This window comes from Neovison vison, chromosome 1, assembly GCF_020171115.1.
Source record: "Neovison vison isolate M4711 chromosome 1, ASM_NN_V1, whole genome shotgun sequence".
Taxonomy (NCBI): Eukaryota; Metazoa; Chordata; class Mammalia; order Carnivora; family Mustelidae; genus Neogale; species Neogale vison.
Window position 1 is genome coordinate 148,569,548 of NC_058091.1, and position 20,725 is coordinate 148,590,272.

Here is a 20,725-nt window from a genome sequence, read left to right on the forward strand (position 1 = left end):
GTCAGGAGAGGGAACAGTAAAGTTCTTATGCATATGTGTCCAGTCCAAGACACAAACACATTTACCAACACTGGGTTACGCCTTGGGAAAACCTTCCAAAACCAGAAACATTTCTGTGAAGATGGCATTGTCAAAGCTCCAGCCTCCATGGGAAAATACACTATTTGTGACAACACATATATACAGAAACCCAGATCCATACCCCAAAACACATTTACGTGCAAACTGAGCTGGAGTTAAGATCGAAGGGCAACAGTGTCAGATTCAGTTGTTTGGGGATGTTTATTTCTATTACTCCTAATTCAGAATTGTATGACAGTTCATAATGAGATGGCTATTGTAAAGTAGAGACATATGGAGATGTTTAATAATTAATATACATTGTATTTATTCTTTACATTTCCTCGTGGTGAATCTAAGTAAGCTCCACAGACATGGCATTTCTTGTGAAATAGAGGGCACTTCCTATATTTTTATAGTATTGAAATATATGGGGCTTTTGGTGGATGTGAAATATAAAAGCATTGATCAGTTGATGCCTGGATCGAAGAATTTACAAAATAGTATGAAGAGAGGGTCTAAATGTCTTTTACCCTATGGAACTTTTGCTGCGCTATTGTAGGTAAAAGAGACTATAAAACAGGGCTTCTGTCATGTTCTGTTCAGATACGATACTGTGCTCAAGAGTCATTTGTAACGAACAGGCTGGCCCACGGACACAAACAACAACTCGTAGGCCTCACGTTGGTGCTCGTCTGGCTATGCCCAAACTCGCTTGTCAGCACCACCTGCTTGTGGCCATCGATGCTCCCACTGTCACTGGCAGCTCTGCATCAGGTCTTCAATGTCCGGGACAGGAAGGTTACCTAAAATCACTGTCACACTGGTGTTGTCACACTAGGGCCCGATATCTGAGTGGATTTATCAGGACTGATGTTAATAGGCTTTTATCTGAGCTGAAAGTCTGTTTTTCCCAGAGTTGCCCAACTATTTCTATGAAAAAGCTGTGATACAGTCAGCCAGTGGACCTCGTAATAGAGCCATGGTCACAATGTAAGAAAAAGTGATATGTCTCCAACAATTTGCTAGAAAAATGCTAAAATATTAGTATTTCTTATTATGTTTTAGTCATTTGTATTCTTATTTCCCCATGACTTTATGATGTGTGTCTTCTTGCAACAAGGAATGAAAGAGTGTTCCCAAATGAGGGGGGAATATGAAAAACCTCTGAAATTTTAAAATAACAATATGATGAATGTGCTCTAGGACACTAGGTTGGATCTGTGGAGGCTGCATGAATCCGTGAGCTTAGATTTTGAACATGGACTTTCATAAAAGCATCAGGTAAAGATTCCCTTGAAAGATGTCAGAGAGAATTCTGAGTGATACAGGAAGGACACAAACATCTTATATGCCCTGGCATTCAATGTGTTCCATCAAAGGGTCTTCCCCGCCCAATCATCTGGAATCATGGCCCCTGCAAAGCACTTTCTTCATTGCTCCCGTCACATCCTTGTTCCGCAGTGTATATATGACGGGGTTGACCATGGGCGTGACGATCGTGTAGAAGAGAGAAGTTAACTTGCCCTGATCCTGGGAGTAGTTGTTGCTGGGCTGGAGGTAAGCATAGATGGCCGTGCCATAGAACAGGGAGACCACTGTGATGTGGGACCCACATGTGCCAAACGCTTTCCTCTGCCCTGCAGATGACTTTATTCTTAAGACCGCCCTGACGATCTGACCATAGGAGAAGATGATTAATGCCACAGGTATGAGGAGAATGATCACACTGGCAAAGAAGAGCTCAGACTCATTCACAGTAGTGTCTACATAGGCAAGCTTGAGCAGTGCAGGAATCTCACAAAGGAAATGGTCTATTTTATTTCTCCCACAAAGTGGCAAAAGGAAGATGAGCACTGTCTGCAATAAGGAGTTGCCAAAACCAAAGAACCATGATGCAGAAGCCATGAGGGCACAGAGACGGGGGTGCATGATCACAGTGTACTGCAGGGGCTTGCAGATGGCTGCATAGCGGTCAAACGCCATGACCCCTAACAGAATGCATTCCGTGCATCCCAGCCCTAGAGAGATGAAGAGCTGAGCCACACAGCCACCAAACGAGATAGACTTGTCTGCTGTCCTGAGATGAACCAGGAGCTGCGGGACAGTGCTGGTCGTGTAACACAGGTCCAGGAAGCTTAGGTTGGAGAGGAAAAAGTACATGGGAGTCTGAAGATGTGGGTCGAGGTGGGACAAGGCAATGATGGTGGTGTTTCCCAGCAGAGTGAACAGGTAGAAGATCAGGAGAACCACAAAGAGTACTAGCTCCAGTTGAGGCCGGTCAGAGAACCCTAGCAGGATAAACCCCATGAAAGAACTGCCATTCTTCTGTTCCATCCTCTGTTAGCACATGTTTCCTCTGAGGACCAAGCATTTAAGAACCTTTAAAAGAAATCTTAAAAAAAAACAAATTTGGTGGCAGAGGAGGTGCATCTGTCGTAAGACACAGCCATAGAATATTAAAGGTAGTTTTTAAATAAATGATTGAGATTGACTTAGCTTATACCAATTTAGTTCCACATTATCAAGAAAAGTAAATCATTAATATGTACTTTAAGAAAATGAAATAATGGACCTTGTTTGCCATCAGTCATAAATATTAAAAGTCTTTCAGTCTGAGCTTAAAGACACAAAGTACTGTTAAGTTTATACATATATTTTAGAAAGAATGGGGATGAGGGAAAAAGATGGAGAGCAATCAGGAAGAATCAGAAAGAAAGAAAGAAAGAAAGAGAGGCCTTACTGTAAATACATATCTCATGATTGTACACACTGGATTTCTACATACCTCACATGCAATAAAATACAACATAATCACAAAAATACTTTCAGATATAAGAATTTAGTAACTGGAATATACATATACAAGTAATTCAATTACATTCAAAATATCATTAAAGGCTCTGCATATGAACATTATATCAGAGTTACCTCTCTAAGATATTATATTTATGAAAGCTACAGGTTTGTTTGGATTTTTTTTTTGTATGTTAGTAAAACAACTAAATACTCAAATCAGAGAAAACCTGAAAACACCACCACCATTCAATTACACTGCTTAACTTTTGTTCTAAAGATGCTTAAAATCATGGTAACAGTATAACCAGAACCCTGAAAATTCCTTGGCCCTGCATAGTCAGGGGGAATCAGAACTCTAAAATCCACTGGCCATGATGTTCCTCTTCCTTCTGTAGATTTCTGCTCCGAACAGTACCAAGTAGAGCACATGAAATCCTAAAAAACATGGGATTATCCACTACCAACAGTCTACTCAGAATAAACATTTTAAATTTTTAAACACTTAAAAAATTTACCCAACTGTGTAATCTACGTACAAAGTGTAATGTTCTGCTTCACTCCCTATGGTAAAATACCTATGCTAAAATATTTAAATAGATAAATATATAGAGATAAGGACAAATATATTCTCAAAGCAATGACAAGTAAATGCCTATAATGGAAACCTTTAAGTACAACACAGAAGGTCATAGAACAGGATATTCGGGTATTATCTAAAATCTCAGATATCCATCAACATTAGGTTAGTACCTTCTCGAAGCTGTCTTACAGACTTAATGATGTGGAATCAGACATGTTACCAGTGCTCAGGTGAGTCTGATGACCCTATTCATCCAGCTGTCTAGTACTGAAGAAGCAGTTATAAACCAACCAAAGAGGCATCAGAAAATGAGTATTTTGGTTCTATCATGTTCAAATGCTTAGGCATACAGTTCATTTTCTGTTCTTCTAAGACTAAAAATTTGAATCACGTTTCAGGGCAACCCACTAGTGTGTGAAAGGAACTGGTACAAAAGTGGCATTAAATAAGTATTTATGGACTCAGAATAGAGGATACAGTATTTCACATTATTTTATAGTTCCTTGGATTTCCTGTAGAGATGCATTCAGTTGTATCCACCAACACAAACAAACAAACAACAACAACAACAAAAGCAACAACAACAAAAAGAAAAACCTCTCCACAAAACCTTTCTTAATGGAATTAGTTATAAAGGTATCTGAGACAGTGTAAACATACAACAACAGGGAATGTGCCCAGACTCACACCTGCTCAGAAGAGCAAATAAACCACAGATCAGTTTCATGCACACACGTACAAATACAGATAAATTATCTGAAAGAAATTGCTGGCGTTTTCAAGGTGTCTAATGAAGGCATTACTCACCAAAGTAAAGAGGACAAAAGGGAAATGTTAACTCATCCAAGGAAAACACCAATATCATATTGTACCGTCACAATACATAGTGATCTATTTTAACATTATCCTATCAATAAAGACTAAGAAGGGAGGAAAGAGAAGACATAACTCTGGTGAGCTGAACTTGTACAAAAGGTTTCCTTCCTTTCCAGATTATATATGTATGTGTATATGTTTATACATATATCTAAAGAATGCTGAATGGCTTCTATCCGAAAGGTACAAAAATGAATATGATTTTCCATTGAAAAATAAAGTATCAGGCAAAGGAGATGCCCACTAAAAGAGACAGAAAGAATGGGATTGTCTGTGGAGGTTACAATTGCTTCCAGTGCCTTCCTGGAGAGAACCCTGGGAGGGAACAGGAATACTCTTGTCATAGTCCACCATCTTATTTCTTTTTTTTTTTTTTTTTTTTCACATTACATCTAGGAAAACTATTCCCCTTGAGCAGCACTGGACGTGAGAAAGAGCAGACTGCATAATGCATTCTTCAGATCCCAACAGCTTATGCTGCTGATCTGGCTCACTTTCCTCCCTTCCACCTCCCCCGCTCAGCATCCATCCCTCGCCAATCTCTGTGCACCACCACAGAACACATCTTCCCAGAGAAAGGACATGTGTAGCCTAAGGTTAAATGAAAAACTTCATTTTATCTACTTCTTACCATGTAAAGACCGTGTGAGTAGACTAAAAACCATCACTCTATGTAGGTAGGTATCAAATGCCCAAATGCAGTAAGAGACATTCATTCCTCTTGGACAAACTATGTAAATAATCCTGGCTGGAACAGTAAACACACCCATCCTATGTAAGGAGCACAAAAAGCCATCTCTAGCAATTATCATGATGTGAGACGGTAGAGGAAAATTCAGCTACAAATCCACACATAAATCATTATCTTGCATACAAAACAATAAATCCTTGAGAAAAGCACAGGTTATATGTTGAGAGAGAAGAGTTACTAGGTGAAATAAAAATAAATACATTCTACAAAACAGAAACAATGGCATTTTACATAATAATCACCATCTAAAAACCAATAAAGTGGGAAATGATATCTCAAAATAATACAATTCTACAATAAAAATTAACAGACATCTGATGGAAGAGGTTAAATATTTGGTACCAAAATACAAAAGCTGATAGAGCCATTACTGTCAGTGTTCAATGCTGACAAAGAAGTCTACTAATTTGAGTGGAACAATAAATGTTTCCATAAAACCAGATACTCAGTAAGCAAAGTACACACTTTAAAGGCCAAAGATATCAAGATAATGTCTGTATGGAAGATATTGAAAAAATATAACAGTCACTGACATAATTGACATACAAACCCTGCCCTATCCAGTTCCTGAATAAACCTGAAATGGTGTTGGCAGTGGTAGGAATGGAAATCTTTAACTTTAATAAAGCTTCTGTCCCCTAGGTCTGAGCTGACCTTACATAAACTAGAACAGGCCCCCAAGGGCAATACAGAATGAGCTATCACAACACTGGAAATGACAGGTCTCATGTACATGGATGGTGCTTTCCACCAGGTTCCATGGGAGAAGAGGATCAAGTAGGATTTCCACAGCATATGGTTTGTTCAGGGAGTGCTCTCAGGATAAAGGGGATGAAGGAGGCAAAACAGAGCAGAGAATGCTGCTAAGCAAGGATGTGGTCTCAAGTGGAAGATGGCATGCACCTAATTCCGTAAGAAGCTGGACACAAGTCTCCCATAAAGTATCCATCTGTGCTGGTAGAAATATTCAGCTCTCCCTGTCTAATACAATAGCCACTATCCACATGTCACTACCTGAGCATTTAAAATAGCCTAGTTGAATCAGAAAAATAAACATTGCTAAAATGTCTATACTGCCTAGAGCAATCTATACTTTCAATGCCATTCCAGTCAAAATTCTGCCAGCATTTTCCAAAGAGCTAGAGCAAACAATCCTAAAATTTGTATGGAATCAGAAGAGAGCCCAAATTGCTAAGGAAATGTTGAAAAAGAAAAAAAAACTGGGGGCATCACGATGCTTGATTTTAAGCTTTATTACAAAGCTGTGGTTGCCAAGACAGCATTGTAATGGCATAAAAACAGACACATAGATCAGTGGAACAGAATAGAGAGCCCAGATATGGACCATCAACTCTATGGCCAAATGATTCCAACAAAGAAGGAAAAAATATACAGTGGAAAAAAGTCTCTTCAGTAAATGGTGCTGAGGAAATTGGATAGCTATATGTAGAAGAATGAAACTTGACCACTCTCTTACACCATACACAAAGATAAAATTGAACTGGGTAAAAGACCTCAATGTGAGGCAGGAATCCATCAGAATCATAGAGGAGATCATAGGCAGTAACATCTTTGATATCAGCCACAACAACTTCTTTCAAGATATGTCTCCAAAGGCAAAGGAAACAAAAGCAAAAATGAATTTTTGGGATTTCATCAAGATCAAAAGCTTCTGCACAGCAAAGGAAACAAAACAAAGAGGCAACTCACGGAATGGGAGAAGATATTTGCAAATGGCAGTACAGACAAAAGGCTGATATCCAGGATCTATAAAAATATACAGTGGAAAAAAGACAGTCTCTTTAATAAATGGTGCTGGGAAAACTGGACAGCTATATGTAGAAGAATGAAACTCGACCATTCTCTTACACCGTACACAAAGATAAACTCAAAATGGATAAAAGACCTCAACGTGAGACAGGAATCCATCAGAATCCTAGAGGAGAACATAGGCAGTAATCTCTTTGATATCAGCCACAGCAACTTCTTTCAAGATATGTCTCCAAAGGCAAAGGAAACAAAAGCGAAAATAAACTTTTGGGACTTCATCAAAATCAAAAGCTTCTGCACAGCAAAGGAAACAGTCAAAAAAAACAAAGAGGCAACCCACAGAATGGGAGAAGATATTTGCAAATGACAGTACAGACAAAAGGTTGATATCCAGGATCTATAATGAACTCCTCAAACTCAACACACATGAAACAGGCAAACACATCAAAAAATGGGCAGAAGACATGAACAGACACTTCTCCAATGAAGTCATACAAATGGCTATCAGACACATGAAAAAATGTTCATCATCACTAGCCATCAGGGAGATTCAAATTAAAACCATCTTGAGATACCACCTTACACCAGTTAGAATGGCCAAAATTAGCAAGACAGGAAACAACATGTGTTGAAGGGGATGTGGAGAAAGGGGAACCCTCTTACACTGTTGGTGGGAATGCAAGTTGGGTCAGCCACTTTGGAGAACAGTGTGGAGATTCCTCAAGAAATTAAAAATAGAGCTTCCCTATGACCCTGCAATTGCACTCCTGGGTATTTACCCCAAAGACACAGATGTACTGAAAAGAAGGGCCATCTGTACCCCAATGTTTATAGCAGCAATGGCCACGGTCACCAAACTGTGGAAAGAACCAAGAAGCCCTTCAACAGACGAATGGATAAGGAAGATGTGGTCCATATACCCTATGAAGTATTATGTCTCCATCAGAAAGGATGAATCCCCAACTTTTGTAGCAACATGGATGGGACTGGAAGAGATTCTGCTGAGTGAAATAAGTCAAGCAGAGAGAGTCAATTATCATATGGTTTCACTTATTTGTGGAGCATAAGAAATAACATGGAGGACATGGGGAGATGGAGAGGAGAAGGGAGTTGAGGGAAATTGGAGGGGGAGGTGAACCATGAGAGACTATGGACTCTGAAAAACACCCTGAGGGTTTTGAAGGGGCGGAGGGGGTGGGAGGTTGGGGGAGCCATGTGGTGAGTATTATGGAGGACAGGTATTGCATGGAGCACTGGGTGTGGTGCATAAACATTGAATTCTGTTATGCTGAAAAGAAATTTAAAAGTAAATAAATAATAATAAATAAAAAAATAAATTAAACATAGAGCTTCTCTATGACCCTGCAATTGCACTACCGGGTATTTGCCCAAAGATACAGACGTACTGAAAAGAAGGGTGATTTGTACCCCAAAGTTCATAGCAGCAATGGCCACGGTCACCAAACTGTGGAAAGAACCAAGATGCCCTTCAATGAATGAATGGATAAGGAAGATGTGGTCCATATATACTGTGGAGTATTATGCTTCTATCAGAAAGGATTAATATGCAACTTTTATATCAACATGGATGGGACTGGAAGAGATTATGCTGAGTGAAATAAGTCAAGCAGAGAGAGTCAATTATCGTATGGTTTCACTTATTTGTGGAGCATAAGAAATAACATGGAGGACATGGGGAGATAGAGAGGAGAAGGGACTTGGGGGAAATTGGAGGGAAGGACAAACCATGAGAGACTATGGACTCTGAAAAACAATCTAAGGGTTTTGAAGGGGCGGGGGGTGGGAGGTTGTTGAACCTGGTGGTGGGTATTATGGAAGGCACATATTGCATGGAGCAATGGGTGTGGTACATAAACAATAAATTCTGGTAAATGAAATTTTTTTTAAAAAATTAAAAAATAATAGGCTAGTTGAGAAACCAAATTTTGTATTCTATTTAATTTTAATTAATTTATTTTTTTTGATTACTTAATAATTTTCTTTTTTTTTTAGATTCACTTTTTTTTTCCAATTTATTTACTTTCAGAAAAACAGTATTCATCATTTTTTCACCACACCCAGTGCTCCATGCAAGCCATGCCCTCTATAATACCCACCACCTGGTACCCCAACCTCCCACCCCCCCACCACTTCAACCCCCTCAGACTGTTTTTAATTTTAATTAATTTAAATTTAAATGACTTCCTGTGAGTACATACTCCAGTATTGGACAGCACAGCTCTGGACCATGCATTGCATCAGACTTAGTCTTGCTTTGACATTGGCAGCCCTTGTCTCTCCCGTGAGTCTGTTCCTGGCTATGAGCTACCCCAAATGTGTTCCTAAGACCCCCTGGCAAAGTGGCTCCCTCTCCGCTAGGGGCAAATCTCTGAAGAAGGGAATGGCTGTGCACCTGGCAGCCCATATTCCTAACACATAGAGTTAGGATTGGAGCAGCAACCAGGTAAAGAGTGTCTGAGCAGGGCCCCAACAGCATTCACACAGAGTCCATTCATGATCCTGCGCAAGGATAGAAGGATGGAACCTGGTGTCCAAATAGAAATGCTTTGGAACTCCCCTGTTGTAATCTTCAACATAGCATTTTTTAAAACTCCATATGTATTTTAGATATGTTGAAAACTCATAAGGGGGAAAATGATCATTTAGAAATGATAAACACTGACAATGAGTTTTCAGCATAGAAAACAAATACTGTCTATTTTCACAGACAATACAAACCAATTGGAAAGCATGGAATCAGAGTCTAATACTTTGACACATATGCATACTCTAATTCTATTCCTGAAGGGCATATTTTATTACCACTATATACGCATACTTAAAGTGTTTTCCACCTATGCATAAACAGGTATAATGAATGTACTGCCGTACACTGAAACGTCTGGGAATGATTTGGTGGAGTCTATAACGAACAGATAAATTTAGTTTTTAGAGTTCGTGAACTACCACCATCTGTTCCTCTAGACAATGGACCATTATGCAAACCAATACAGCTTTTCTGTTTCAAGAACATTCCCTACTAAAAAGAAACCCATTTACCATTCCTAAAGCAACACACAGACCAAGTTCCATTTCACTCACCTTTGCTCACCTTCTCTGTGGCTTCTAAGCTCTTTCCCTACCTCTGTTCCAAGTCATTGTCTAAAGACAGTTCTGGAGATTGGCACTTAGTTGTGCAAAGCCTGACTATACCAATACTGGGTTATCCATAGGTTTTTCCTAAGCAAAAGGATGCTTTCTGTGGTGACTTCACGTGCCTTCATGAGGTACAGAGATCTGCACTTTGCCTCTAGGACGTAGGAGATGAAGGCAATTGCAAACTCCACCTTGGTTTCCCAAAAGCAGTGACATGGCCGTATGACAGGGAGTCCCTTATGAGCACAGGAGAGGTGCTGTGACACTCAGCTGTGGCTGGGCTGGCACTGAGAACCGAATGTGTTTCCCTGGCTGACGTCTCTGGGGAGCAGATGCCCCACACTATTAATGAGCCCCTGTCACTGAGCTGTCCAGAGATGGCCGTCCTCAGGGAGAATGATGATCAAGGACAATGTCAGAGGAGACCTCATCTGTCTCCTTTGTTATTTTGTTTATTTCACAGAGGACAAATAACTCCCTTGATCTCCCCAACCACCTTGGTTCTCATCTATGAATAATCTATAGGTTTTACAAATCACCTAAGATTTTTATCCTCACAGCTGACCAAATATTTACATATAAACAATTCAGCTATATAATTTTTATGTAAATATGTGAATAAATTAATTTAATATCATTCATAACCACTTCGTAACCATTCATAACCAATTTAATAACATTCATAACCAATGTATATGGAACCACATAGCTAATGTTTAGGCACATTCTTATCATTACCACGAATATAAAGGAAGGCAACCAAATTCTACCAAACTTCTAAAAGAGCAAAGGGAAAACTAAATCTCAAATCATCTATAACAATGTTCAGTTTATATTGATAGGTTTTAGTGATGTACTCAAACAGTTTAAGAAGATCACCTCCTTTTAACAAAACACACATGATTTATTTTCAACTAGTCTTGCATTTAAGTTCCAAATGATTTTTGCTTTACTGGGATAGTTAAAATAGTCGTTACAGAAAAATGAGAGAAGTTCGGTGGTTTGTGGCTATTTCTCCTGGATCCATATGTTCCAGGTTCATTTACCCTGTTCAACCAAGAGATTAACTACTTCCTGCTAAAAACGTTTTCAGGTTTAAATTTTCTCAGTTATCCCTATACCACGTAGATCCCCTCCTGAGAGTCAGAGGGGAACTGGCAGGCACGTCAGTGTGCGTGTCCTGACCAGGGAAGGAATCACAGACCTGTTGTTAACCCTTGGGTCCCAGGCCCCACTCACTGCCAGCCTTACTCGCTCAAGTCACTTTGACAATCATGAGGCATTATCTAGAGACACTGACCCACACTCACATTCCTGGATCCAATATTATCTAGGACCGTGCTCCATCGCCTGGCCCAAGACACACATATAAGACACTCCATAGCAGTGTCATTGGTATTAACCAAAACCCGAACAAATCCAAAGACCCATGCACAGTAAACTGGTAAACTGTGACATATTCACACAGGAGTACTTTCCAACAGTATGAATAAAACTCCAACTAAACAAACTGGAACACTCTTTTTCACATAAAGTGCTGAGAAAAGGATGCAAGTTACAAAGTAAACAATCCCCCTGCATAAGTTCAAAAACAGGTAAAACAAACTGCTGTTCATGAACTCATATATGTGGGTTAAGGCTATAATTACAGTACAAAATTAAGTCACGACTAAAAACGTTATCAAAGGGCTGATTATAACAAAGTCAAGAGCAAAGGAGAGAGAAAGGTATGCAGTTGGGTGGAGGCCAGCGGAAGTTCTCTCCAGGTCTAGTTAGCAAGGGAGGCATATCATAACCATTCACTTCTTTTTTTCTTTAAGATTTTATTTATTTATTTGAGAGACAGAGAAAAAAGCAGGGGAAGGAGCAAAAGAGAAGCAGACTTCCAGCTAAGCAGGAAGCCAGATGCCGGGCTCCATCCTAGAACCCTGGGATCATGACCTGAGCCAAAAGCAGACACTTAACTGACTGAGCCACTCACGTGCCCCTCAGTGAGGACAATCTTTCCTCTGTAAGATCTAAATTGCCACCAGCTCAGTACATTCTCCAATAGGCTGTCTCTGAACTCTTCCCAGCTCTCCAGTCCTCTTCCTCACTATTTGTCCTCCCTCTGAAACAGCCCAACCTTCCTGCTAAGTGAGATGTCACCGCCCTGCACTGCTGCCCTGTGCTGGGATCCGTGGTTACCACTGGATAAACAGATGAAAAGCCTCAGTAGGGAAAGGGAAAATGAAATGCCTCCCAAAAAAGGGAGAGAAAGAGAAGACAAATCCAGAGGGACAAATGACAGAAGCTGAGACAGGCCACACACACCAAGAGGTTCCAGTTACACAGAGAAGAGACATCCAAATGCCTAACAGGCAGGTTTAAAAAGAAAAATGCTCAATGTCACTCGGCATCAGGTAAATACATATCAAAACCACAATGAGATATCATGTTGCACGTGTCAAAAGGGCTAAAATAAACAACAGAGGAAACATCAGATATGGGGGAGGAAGCAGAGAAAGGGGAACCCTCCCACACTGTTGGGGGGAATGCAAGCTGGTGCAGCCACTCTGGAAAATGGTATGGAGGTTCCTCAAATAATTAAACATGAGCTATCCTACACTCAACATTTTCACTACCAGGAATTTATTCAGAGGATACAAAAAAACAGTGTCAAGGGTATACATGCACCCCAATGTTTACAGCAGCATTATCAACATGAATTGATAATGAAAAGATCATTATGAAATTATGAAAAGATCACAAATGTCCATCGACTGAAGAATGGATAAAGAAGGTGTGGAACACTACGGCCATCACAAAGAAGGAAGTCTTGCCATTTGCAACCATGTAGATGGAGCTGGAGTGTGTTGGGCTAAGTGACATAACACAGTCAGGGAAAGACAAATACGATATGATCTCATTCATATGTGACTTTAAGAAAGAAGAAACACGAACATCCGAGAAGGGGGAAAAGAGAAAAAGAAGAGAGGGAATGTAGCCATAGGAGATTCTTCATGACAGAGCACAAACGGACCATTGATGGAGGGAGATGGGTAGGGGTGGGGTTAAATGGGCAAAATGTATTAAGGAGGGCTCTTGGGAAGAGCACTGGGTGTTTCATGTAAGTGATGAATCACTGAATTCTGCTCCAGAAACCAATATTGTACTGTATGTTAACCACCTAAAATTTAAATTTTTAAGAAAATATTAAAACAAGACACATTTTCCCTCATGGTTCTGGAAGCCAGTCCAAAATCAGGTGCCACCTGGGTACCCTTTTTCTGAAGGTTCTAAAGGAGAATGTGTTTCATGTCTTTCTTTTAGCTTCCTGTTGCCAGAAATCCTTGGTCTTCCTTGGTTTGAGGATTCCTCATTCTCCAAATTTGCCTCTGTGGTCACATGGCATTCTCCCTGTATCTGTGTCTGTGTCTCTGAGCTAGCTTCTCGTAAGGACACTGGCCATTCTGGATTAAAGGCCACCTTCATCACATATGACCTCCTCTTCATTTGATTACATCCGCAAAGACTTTCTCTTCAAACAGGTCACATTCATATGCACAAGGTGTTAGGATATGACCACAGCTCTTGCTGGGACACAGTTCAGCCCAAAGTAGGAGCATTGCCTCTTGGCCTCTCTCTTCTAACAAAGGGATCATCCAACCTCTCAGTCACCAAACTAGTGTCCTTAATGATGCTGTGGAAAGCCTGATAATTCCCTTACAGTCACTCCTTATATGCTGTCCTATCTCACGCTGCCCTCGAGCTCCATATGCTGACCCAGAATTAAAGGAGAATTGATAGACCATACTGCATATTTGAAAATTGCTAAGAGAATAAGTCATAAACGCTCTCATCTCTAGATGAAAAGGGGTGACTGCGTGCAGCAGTGGATGTTAACCAGACTCACCTGGGTGATGACTCCACTTCATACACCAGCACGGAACTGTTACATTGTACACCTAAAACTATTACAATGTTATGTGAATAATGTGTCTCAAATTTAAAAAGGAATTTAGGAGGAGGAGTCAAGATGGCGGAGAATTAGCAGGCTGAGACTACTTCAGCTAGCAGGAGATCAGCTAGATAGCTTATCTAAAGATTGCAAACACCTGCAAATCCATCAGCAGGTCAAAGAGAAGAAGAACAGCAATTCTAGAAACAGAAAAACAACCACTTTCTGAAAGGTAGGACTGGCGGAGAAGTGAATCCAAAGCGACGGGAAGATAGACCCCAGGGGGAGGGGCCGGCTCCCGGCAAGCGGTGGAGCAATGGAACACAAAATCAGGACTTTTAAATGTCTGTTCCGCTGAGGGACATCGCTCCAGAGGCTAAACCGGGGCGAAGCCCACACGGGGTCAGCGTGGCCTCTGGTCTCGCAGGGTCACAGAAGGATCAGGGGTGTCTGAGTGCCGCAGAGCTTGCGGGTATTGGAACGGGAAAGCCGGCTGCAGAGACAGAGCCGACAGTAAGCTCGCAGCTCGGTGTTGCCTTGAACCAGTCGCAGGCTCAGTGAGCTCGGAGCGCGGCCGGAGGTCAGGCAGACGGGAGTTACTGGGTGCTGTTCTCTGAGGGTGCACTGGGAAGCGGGGCCCCGGGCTCTCAGCTCCTCCGGGCCAGAGACCAGGAGGCCGCCATTTGTGTTCCCGTCCTCCGGAACTCTACGGAAAGCGCTCAGGGAACAAAAGCTCCTGAAAGCAAAGCCGAGCGGATCACTCAGCCCGGCCCCTGGTAAGGGCGGTGCAATTCCGCCTGGGGCAAAGACACTTGAGAATCACTACACCAGGCCCCTCCGCCAGAAGATCAACAAGAAATCCAGGCAAGACCAAGTTCACCTACCAAGGAGTGCAGTTTCAATACCAAGGAGAGCAGCAGAATTCCAGAGGAGGAGAAAGCAAAGCACGGAACTCATGGCTTTCTCCCTGTGATTTTTTAGTCTTGCAGTTAATTTAATTTTTTTTCTTTTTCAAATTTTTTTCTCTCTTCTTCTGCTAAAAATTTTTTTAACTTTGACCCTTTTCTTTTTTAACGTTTTTTAACTAGTTTATCTAATATATATATATTTTTTCTATTTTATACTTTTCTTTATTCGTTTTCTTTTTTTTAATTCTTTTTTTTCTTTCTTTATTTTTGAAACTCTTTTTATCCCCAAATCAGAAGAGATCCCAATCTCTTCAATCTCTTTTTTTAATTCTTTTTTTAAATCTTGATTGAATTTTTAATTCAATCTCTTTTTTTTAATTCTTTTTTTTCTTTCTTTCTTTTTGAACCTCTTTTTATCCCCAAATCAGAAGAGATCCCAATCAGAAGAGATTGGGAGATCCCAATCAGAAGAGATCCCAATCAGAGGAGATCCCTCACGCAATCGTGAGTGGGGGGAGATTTGGAATCTCTTCTGATTTGGTTAAAGCATATTTTCCTGGGATTGTTGCCACCCTTTTAGTATTTTACTTGCTCCTTCATATACTCTTAGCTGGACAAAATGACAAGGCGGAAAAATTCACAACAAAAAAAAGAACAAGAGGCAGTACCGAAGGCTAGGGACCTAATCAATACAGACATTGGTAATATGTCAGATCTAGACTTCAAAATGACAATTCTCAAGGTTCTAGCCGGGCTTGAAAAAGGCATGGAAGATATTAGAGAAACCCTCTCCAGAGATATAAAAGACCTTTCTGGAGAAATAAAAGAACTAAAATCTAACCAAGTTGAAATCAAAAAAGCTATTAGTGAGGTTCAATAAAAAATGGAGGCTCTCACTGCTAGGATAAATGAGGCAGAAGAAAGAATTAGCGATATAGAAGACCAAATGACAGAGAATAAAGAAGCTGAGCAAAAGAGGGACAAACAGCTACTGGACCATGAGGGGAGAATTCGAGAGATAAGTGACACCATAAGACGAAACAACATTAGAATAATTGGGATTCCAGAAGAAGAAGAAAGAGAGAGGGGAGCAGAAGGTATACTGGAGAGAATTATTGGGGAGAATTTCCCCAATATGGCAAAGGGAACGAGCATCAAAATTCAGGTTGTTCAGAGAACGTCCCTCAAAATCAATAAGAATAGGCCCACAACCCGTCACCTAATAGTAGAATTTACAAGCCTTAGTGACAAAGAGAAAATCCTGAAAGCAGCCCGGGAAAAGAAGTCTGTAACATACAATGGTAAAAGTATTAGATTGGCAGCTGACTTATCCACAGAGACCTGGCAGGCCAGAAAGAGCTGGCATGATATTTTCAGAGCACTAAACGAGAAAAACATGCAGCAACGAATACTATATCCAGCTAGGCTATCATTGAAAATAGAAGGAGAGATTAAAAGCTTCCAGGACAAACAAAAACTGAAAGAATTTGCAAACACCAAACCAACTCTACAGGAAATACTGAAAGGGGTCCTCTAAGCAAAGAGAGAGCCTACAAGTGGTACGTCAGAAAAAAACAGGAGTGGCAATCCTTATATCAGATCAATTAGATTTTAAGCCAAAAACTATAATAAGAGATGAGGAAGGACACTATATTATACTCAAAGGGTCTGTCCAACAAGAAGATCTAACAATTTTAAATATCTATGCCCCCAATGTGGGAGCAGCCAACTATATAAACAAATTAATAACAAAATCAAAGAAACACATCAACAATAATACAATAATAGTAGGGGATTTAATACTCCCCTCACTGAAATGGACAGATCATCCAAGCAAAAGATCAACAGGGAAATAAAGGCCTTAAATGATACACTGGATGAGATGGACATCACAGATATATTCAGAACATTTATCCTAAAGCAACAGAATACACATTCTTCTCTAGTGCACATGGAACATTCTCCAGAATAGATCACATCCTCGGTCCTAAATCAGGACTCAACCGGTATCAAAAGATTGGGATCATTCCCTGCATATTTTCAGACCACAATGCTCTGAAGCTAGAACTCAACCACCAGAGGAAGTTTGGAAAGAACCCAAATACATGGGGACTAAACAGCATCCTTCTAAAGAATGAATGGGTCAACCGGGAAATTAAAGAAGAATTGAAAAAAATCAGGGAAACAAATGATAATGAAAATACAACAGTTCAAAATCTGTGAGACAAAACAAAGGCAGTCCTGAGAGGAAAATACATAGCAGTACAAGCTTTTCTCAAGAAACAAGAAAGGTCTCAGGTACACAACCTAACCCTACACCTAAAGGAGCTGGAGAAAGAACAAGAAAGAAACCCTAAGCCCAGCAGGAGAAGAGAAATCATAAAGATCAGAGCAGAAATCAATGAAATAGAAACCAAAAAAACAATAGAACAAATCAACTAAACTAGGAGCTGGTTCTTTGAAAGAATTAATAAAATTGATAAACCCCTGGCCAGACTTATCAAAAAGAAAAGAGAAAGGACCCAAATAAATAAAATCATGAATGAAAGAGGAGAGATCACAACTAACACCAAAGAAATACAAACTATTATAAGAACATACTATGAGCAACTCTACGCCAACAAATTTGACAATCTGGAAGAAATGGATGCATTCCTAGAAACATATAAACTACCAAAATTGAACCAGGAAGAAATGGAAAGCCTGAACAGACCCATAACCAGTAAGGAGATTGAAACAGTCATTAAAAATCTCCAAACAAACAAAAGCCCAGGGCCAGACGGCTTCCCGGGGGAATTCTACCAAACATTTAAAGAAGAACTAATTCCTATTCTCCTGAAACTGTTCCAAAAAATAGAAATGGAAGGAAAACTTCCAAACTCATTTTATGAGGCCAGCATCACCTTGATCCCAAAACCAGTCAAGGATCCCATCAAAAAAGAGAGCTATAGACCAATATCCTTGATGAACACAGATGCAAAAATTCTCACCAAAATACTAGCCAATGGGATTCAACAGTACATTAAAAGGATTATTCACCACGACCAAGTGGGATTTGTTCCAGGGCTGCAAGGTTGGTTCAACATCCGCAAATCAGTCAATGTGATACAACACATCAATAAAAGAAAGAACAAGAACCATATGATACTCTCAATAGATGCTGAAAAAGCATTTGACAAAGTACAGCATCCCTTCCTGATCAAAACTCTTCAAAGTGTAGGGATAGAGGGCACATACCTCAATATCATCAAAGCCATCTAAGAAAAACTCACTGCAAATATCATTCTCAATGGAGAAAAACTGAAAGCTTTTCCACTAAGGTCAGGAACATGGCAGGGATGTCCATTATCACCACTGTTATTCAACATAGTACTAGAAGTCCTAGCCTCAGCAATCAGACAACAAAAGGAAATTAAAGGCATCCAAATCAGCAAAGAAGAAGGCAAACTATCACTCTTCGCAGATGATATGATACTCTATGTGGAAAACCCAAAAGACTCCACTCCAAAACTGCTAGAAGTTCTACAGGAATTCAGTAAAGTGTCAGGATATAAAATCAATGCACCGAAATCAGTTGCATTTCCCTACATCAACAACAAGACAGAAGAAAGAGAAATTAAGGAGTCCATCCCATTTACAATTGCACCTAAAACCATAAGATACCTAGGAATAAACCTAACCAAAGAGGCAAAGAACCTATACTCAGAAAACTATAAAGTACTCATGAAAGAAATTGAGGAAGACACAAAGAAATGGAAAAATGTTCCATGCTCCTGGATTGGAAGAATAAATATTGTGAAAATGTCTATGCTACCTAAAGCAATCTACACATTTAATGCAATTCCTATCAAAGTACCATCCATCTTTTTCAAAGAAATGGAACAAATAATCCTAAAATTTATATGGAACCAGAAAAGACCTCGAATAGCCAAAGGGTTATTGAAAAAGAAAGCCAAAGTTGGTGGCCTCACAATTCCGACTTCAAGTTCTATTACAAAGCTGTCATCATCAAGACAGCATGGTACTGGCACAAAAACAGACACATAGACCAATGGAACAGAATAGAGAGCCCAGAAATAGACCCTCAACTCTATGGTCAACTAATCTTTGACAAAGCAGGAAAGAATGTCCAATGGAAAAAAGACAGCCTCTTCAATAAATGGTGTTGGGAAAATTGGACAGCCACATGCAGAAAAATGAAATTGGACCATTTCCTTACACCACACACAAAAATAGATTCAAAATGGATTAAGGACCTCAATGTGAGAAAGGAATCCATCAAAATCCTTGAGGAGAACACAGGCAGCAACCTCTTCGACCTCAACCACAGCAACATCTTCCTAGGAACATCGCCAAAGGCAAGGGAAGCAAAGGCAAAAATGAACTATTGGGATTTCATCAAGATCAAAAGCTTTTGCACAGCAAAGGAAACAGTTAACAAAATCAAAAGACAACTGACAGAATGGGAGAAGATATTTGCAAACGACATGTCAGATAAAGGACTAGTGTCCAAAATCTATAAAGAACTTAACAAACTCAACACCCAAAGAACAAATAATCCAATCAAGAAATGGGCAGAGGACATGAACAGACGTTTCTGCAAAGAAGACATCCAGATGGCCAACAGACACATGAAAAAGTGCTCCATATCACTCGGCATCAGGGAAATACAAATCAAAACCACAATGACATATCACCTCACACCAGTCAGAATGGCTAAAATCAACAAGTCAGGAAATGACAGATGCTGGCGAGGATGCGGAGAAAGGGGAACCCTCCTACACTGTTGGTGGGAATGCAAGCTGGTACAACCACTCTGGAAAACAGCATGGAGGTTCCTCAAAATGTTGAAAATAGAACTGCCCTATGACCCAGCACTTGCACTACTGGGAATTTACCCTAAAGATACAAACGTAGTGATCCAAAGGGGCACATGCACCCGAATGTTTATAGCAGCAATGTCCACAATAGCCAAACTATGGAAAGAACCTAGATGTCCATCAACAGATGAATGGATCAAGAAGATGTGGTATATATACACAACGGAATACTATGCAGCCATCAAAAGAAACGAAATCTTGCCATTTGCAACAACATGGATGGAACTAGAGCGTATCATGCTTAGCGAAATAAGTCAAGCGGAGAAAGACAAATATCATATGATCTCCCTGATATGAGGAAGTGGTGATGCAACATGGGGGCTTAAGTGGGTAGGAGAAGAATCCATGAAACAAGATGGGATAGGGAGGGAGACAAACCATAAGTGACTCTTAATCTCACGAAACAAACTGTGGGTTGCTGGGGGGAGGGGTGTTGGGAGAAGGGGGTTAGGGTTATGGACATTGGGGAGGGTATATGCTTTTGGGTAAATTGGAAGGGGAGGTGAACCATGAGAGACTATGGATTCTGAAAAACAATCTGAGGGGTTTGAAGTGACGGGGGGGTGGGAGGTTGGGGTACCAGGTGGTGGGTATTATAGAGGGCACAGCTTGCATGGAGCACTGGGTGTGGTGAAAAAATAATGAATACTGTTTTTCTGAAAATAAATAAATTGGAAAAAAAATAAAAAATAAAAAGGAATTTAAACACGAGCAAAGAATACTATAGCCACTACTATTTTTTCCAATTTATTTATTTTCAGAAATACATTATTCATTTATTCAACAAATTAGGTGTAGAAAGTATATGTCTTAATGTAATAGTAGCCATATATGAAAAACCCATGGCTAACATACTCAATGGCAGAAAGTTGGAAGCTTTTCCTCTAAGATCAGAAACAAGAGAAAGATGCCACCTTCAAGGCCCTGGGGAGGCCCGTTAGCTGTCAGGATAGGGAACAGAAGAGTTGTTGTGTGCACGTGTCCACCCCAAGACCAAACACATCT

The 20,725-nt window shown here is 40.2% G+C and overlaps 1 protein-coding gene across 1 annotated transcript; it reads right to left on the reverse strand.

The window, feature by feature from the left end:
* Positions 1–1,458: 1,458 nt before the first annotated feature.
* On the reverse strand, positions 1,459–2,412 carry LOC122900332 (putative olfactory receptor 2B8). The gene has a single exon (XM_044238929.1). The coding sequence runs from the start codon at positions 2,395–2,397 to the stop codon at positions 1,459–1,461; it is 939 nt and encodes a 312-aa protein (XP_044094864.1). The 5' UTR covers positions 2,398–2,412.
* Between the last annotated feature and the right edge of the window lie 18,313 nt (positions 2,413–20,725).

What these genes read in the sequence shown, in the direction of transcription:
- LOC122900332 (XM_044238929.1), bottom strand. Translation starts at nt 2,397, where the DNA reads ATGGAACAGAAGAATGGCAGTTCTTTCATGGGGTTTATCCTGCTAGGG.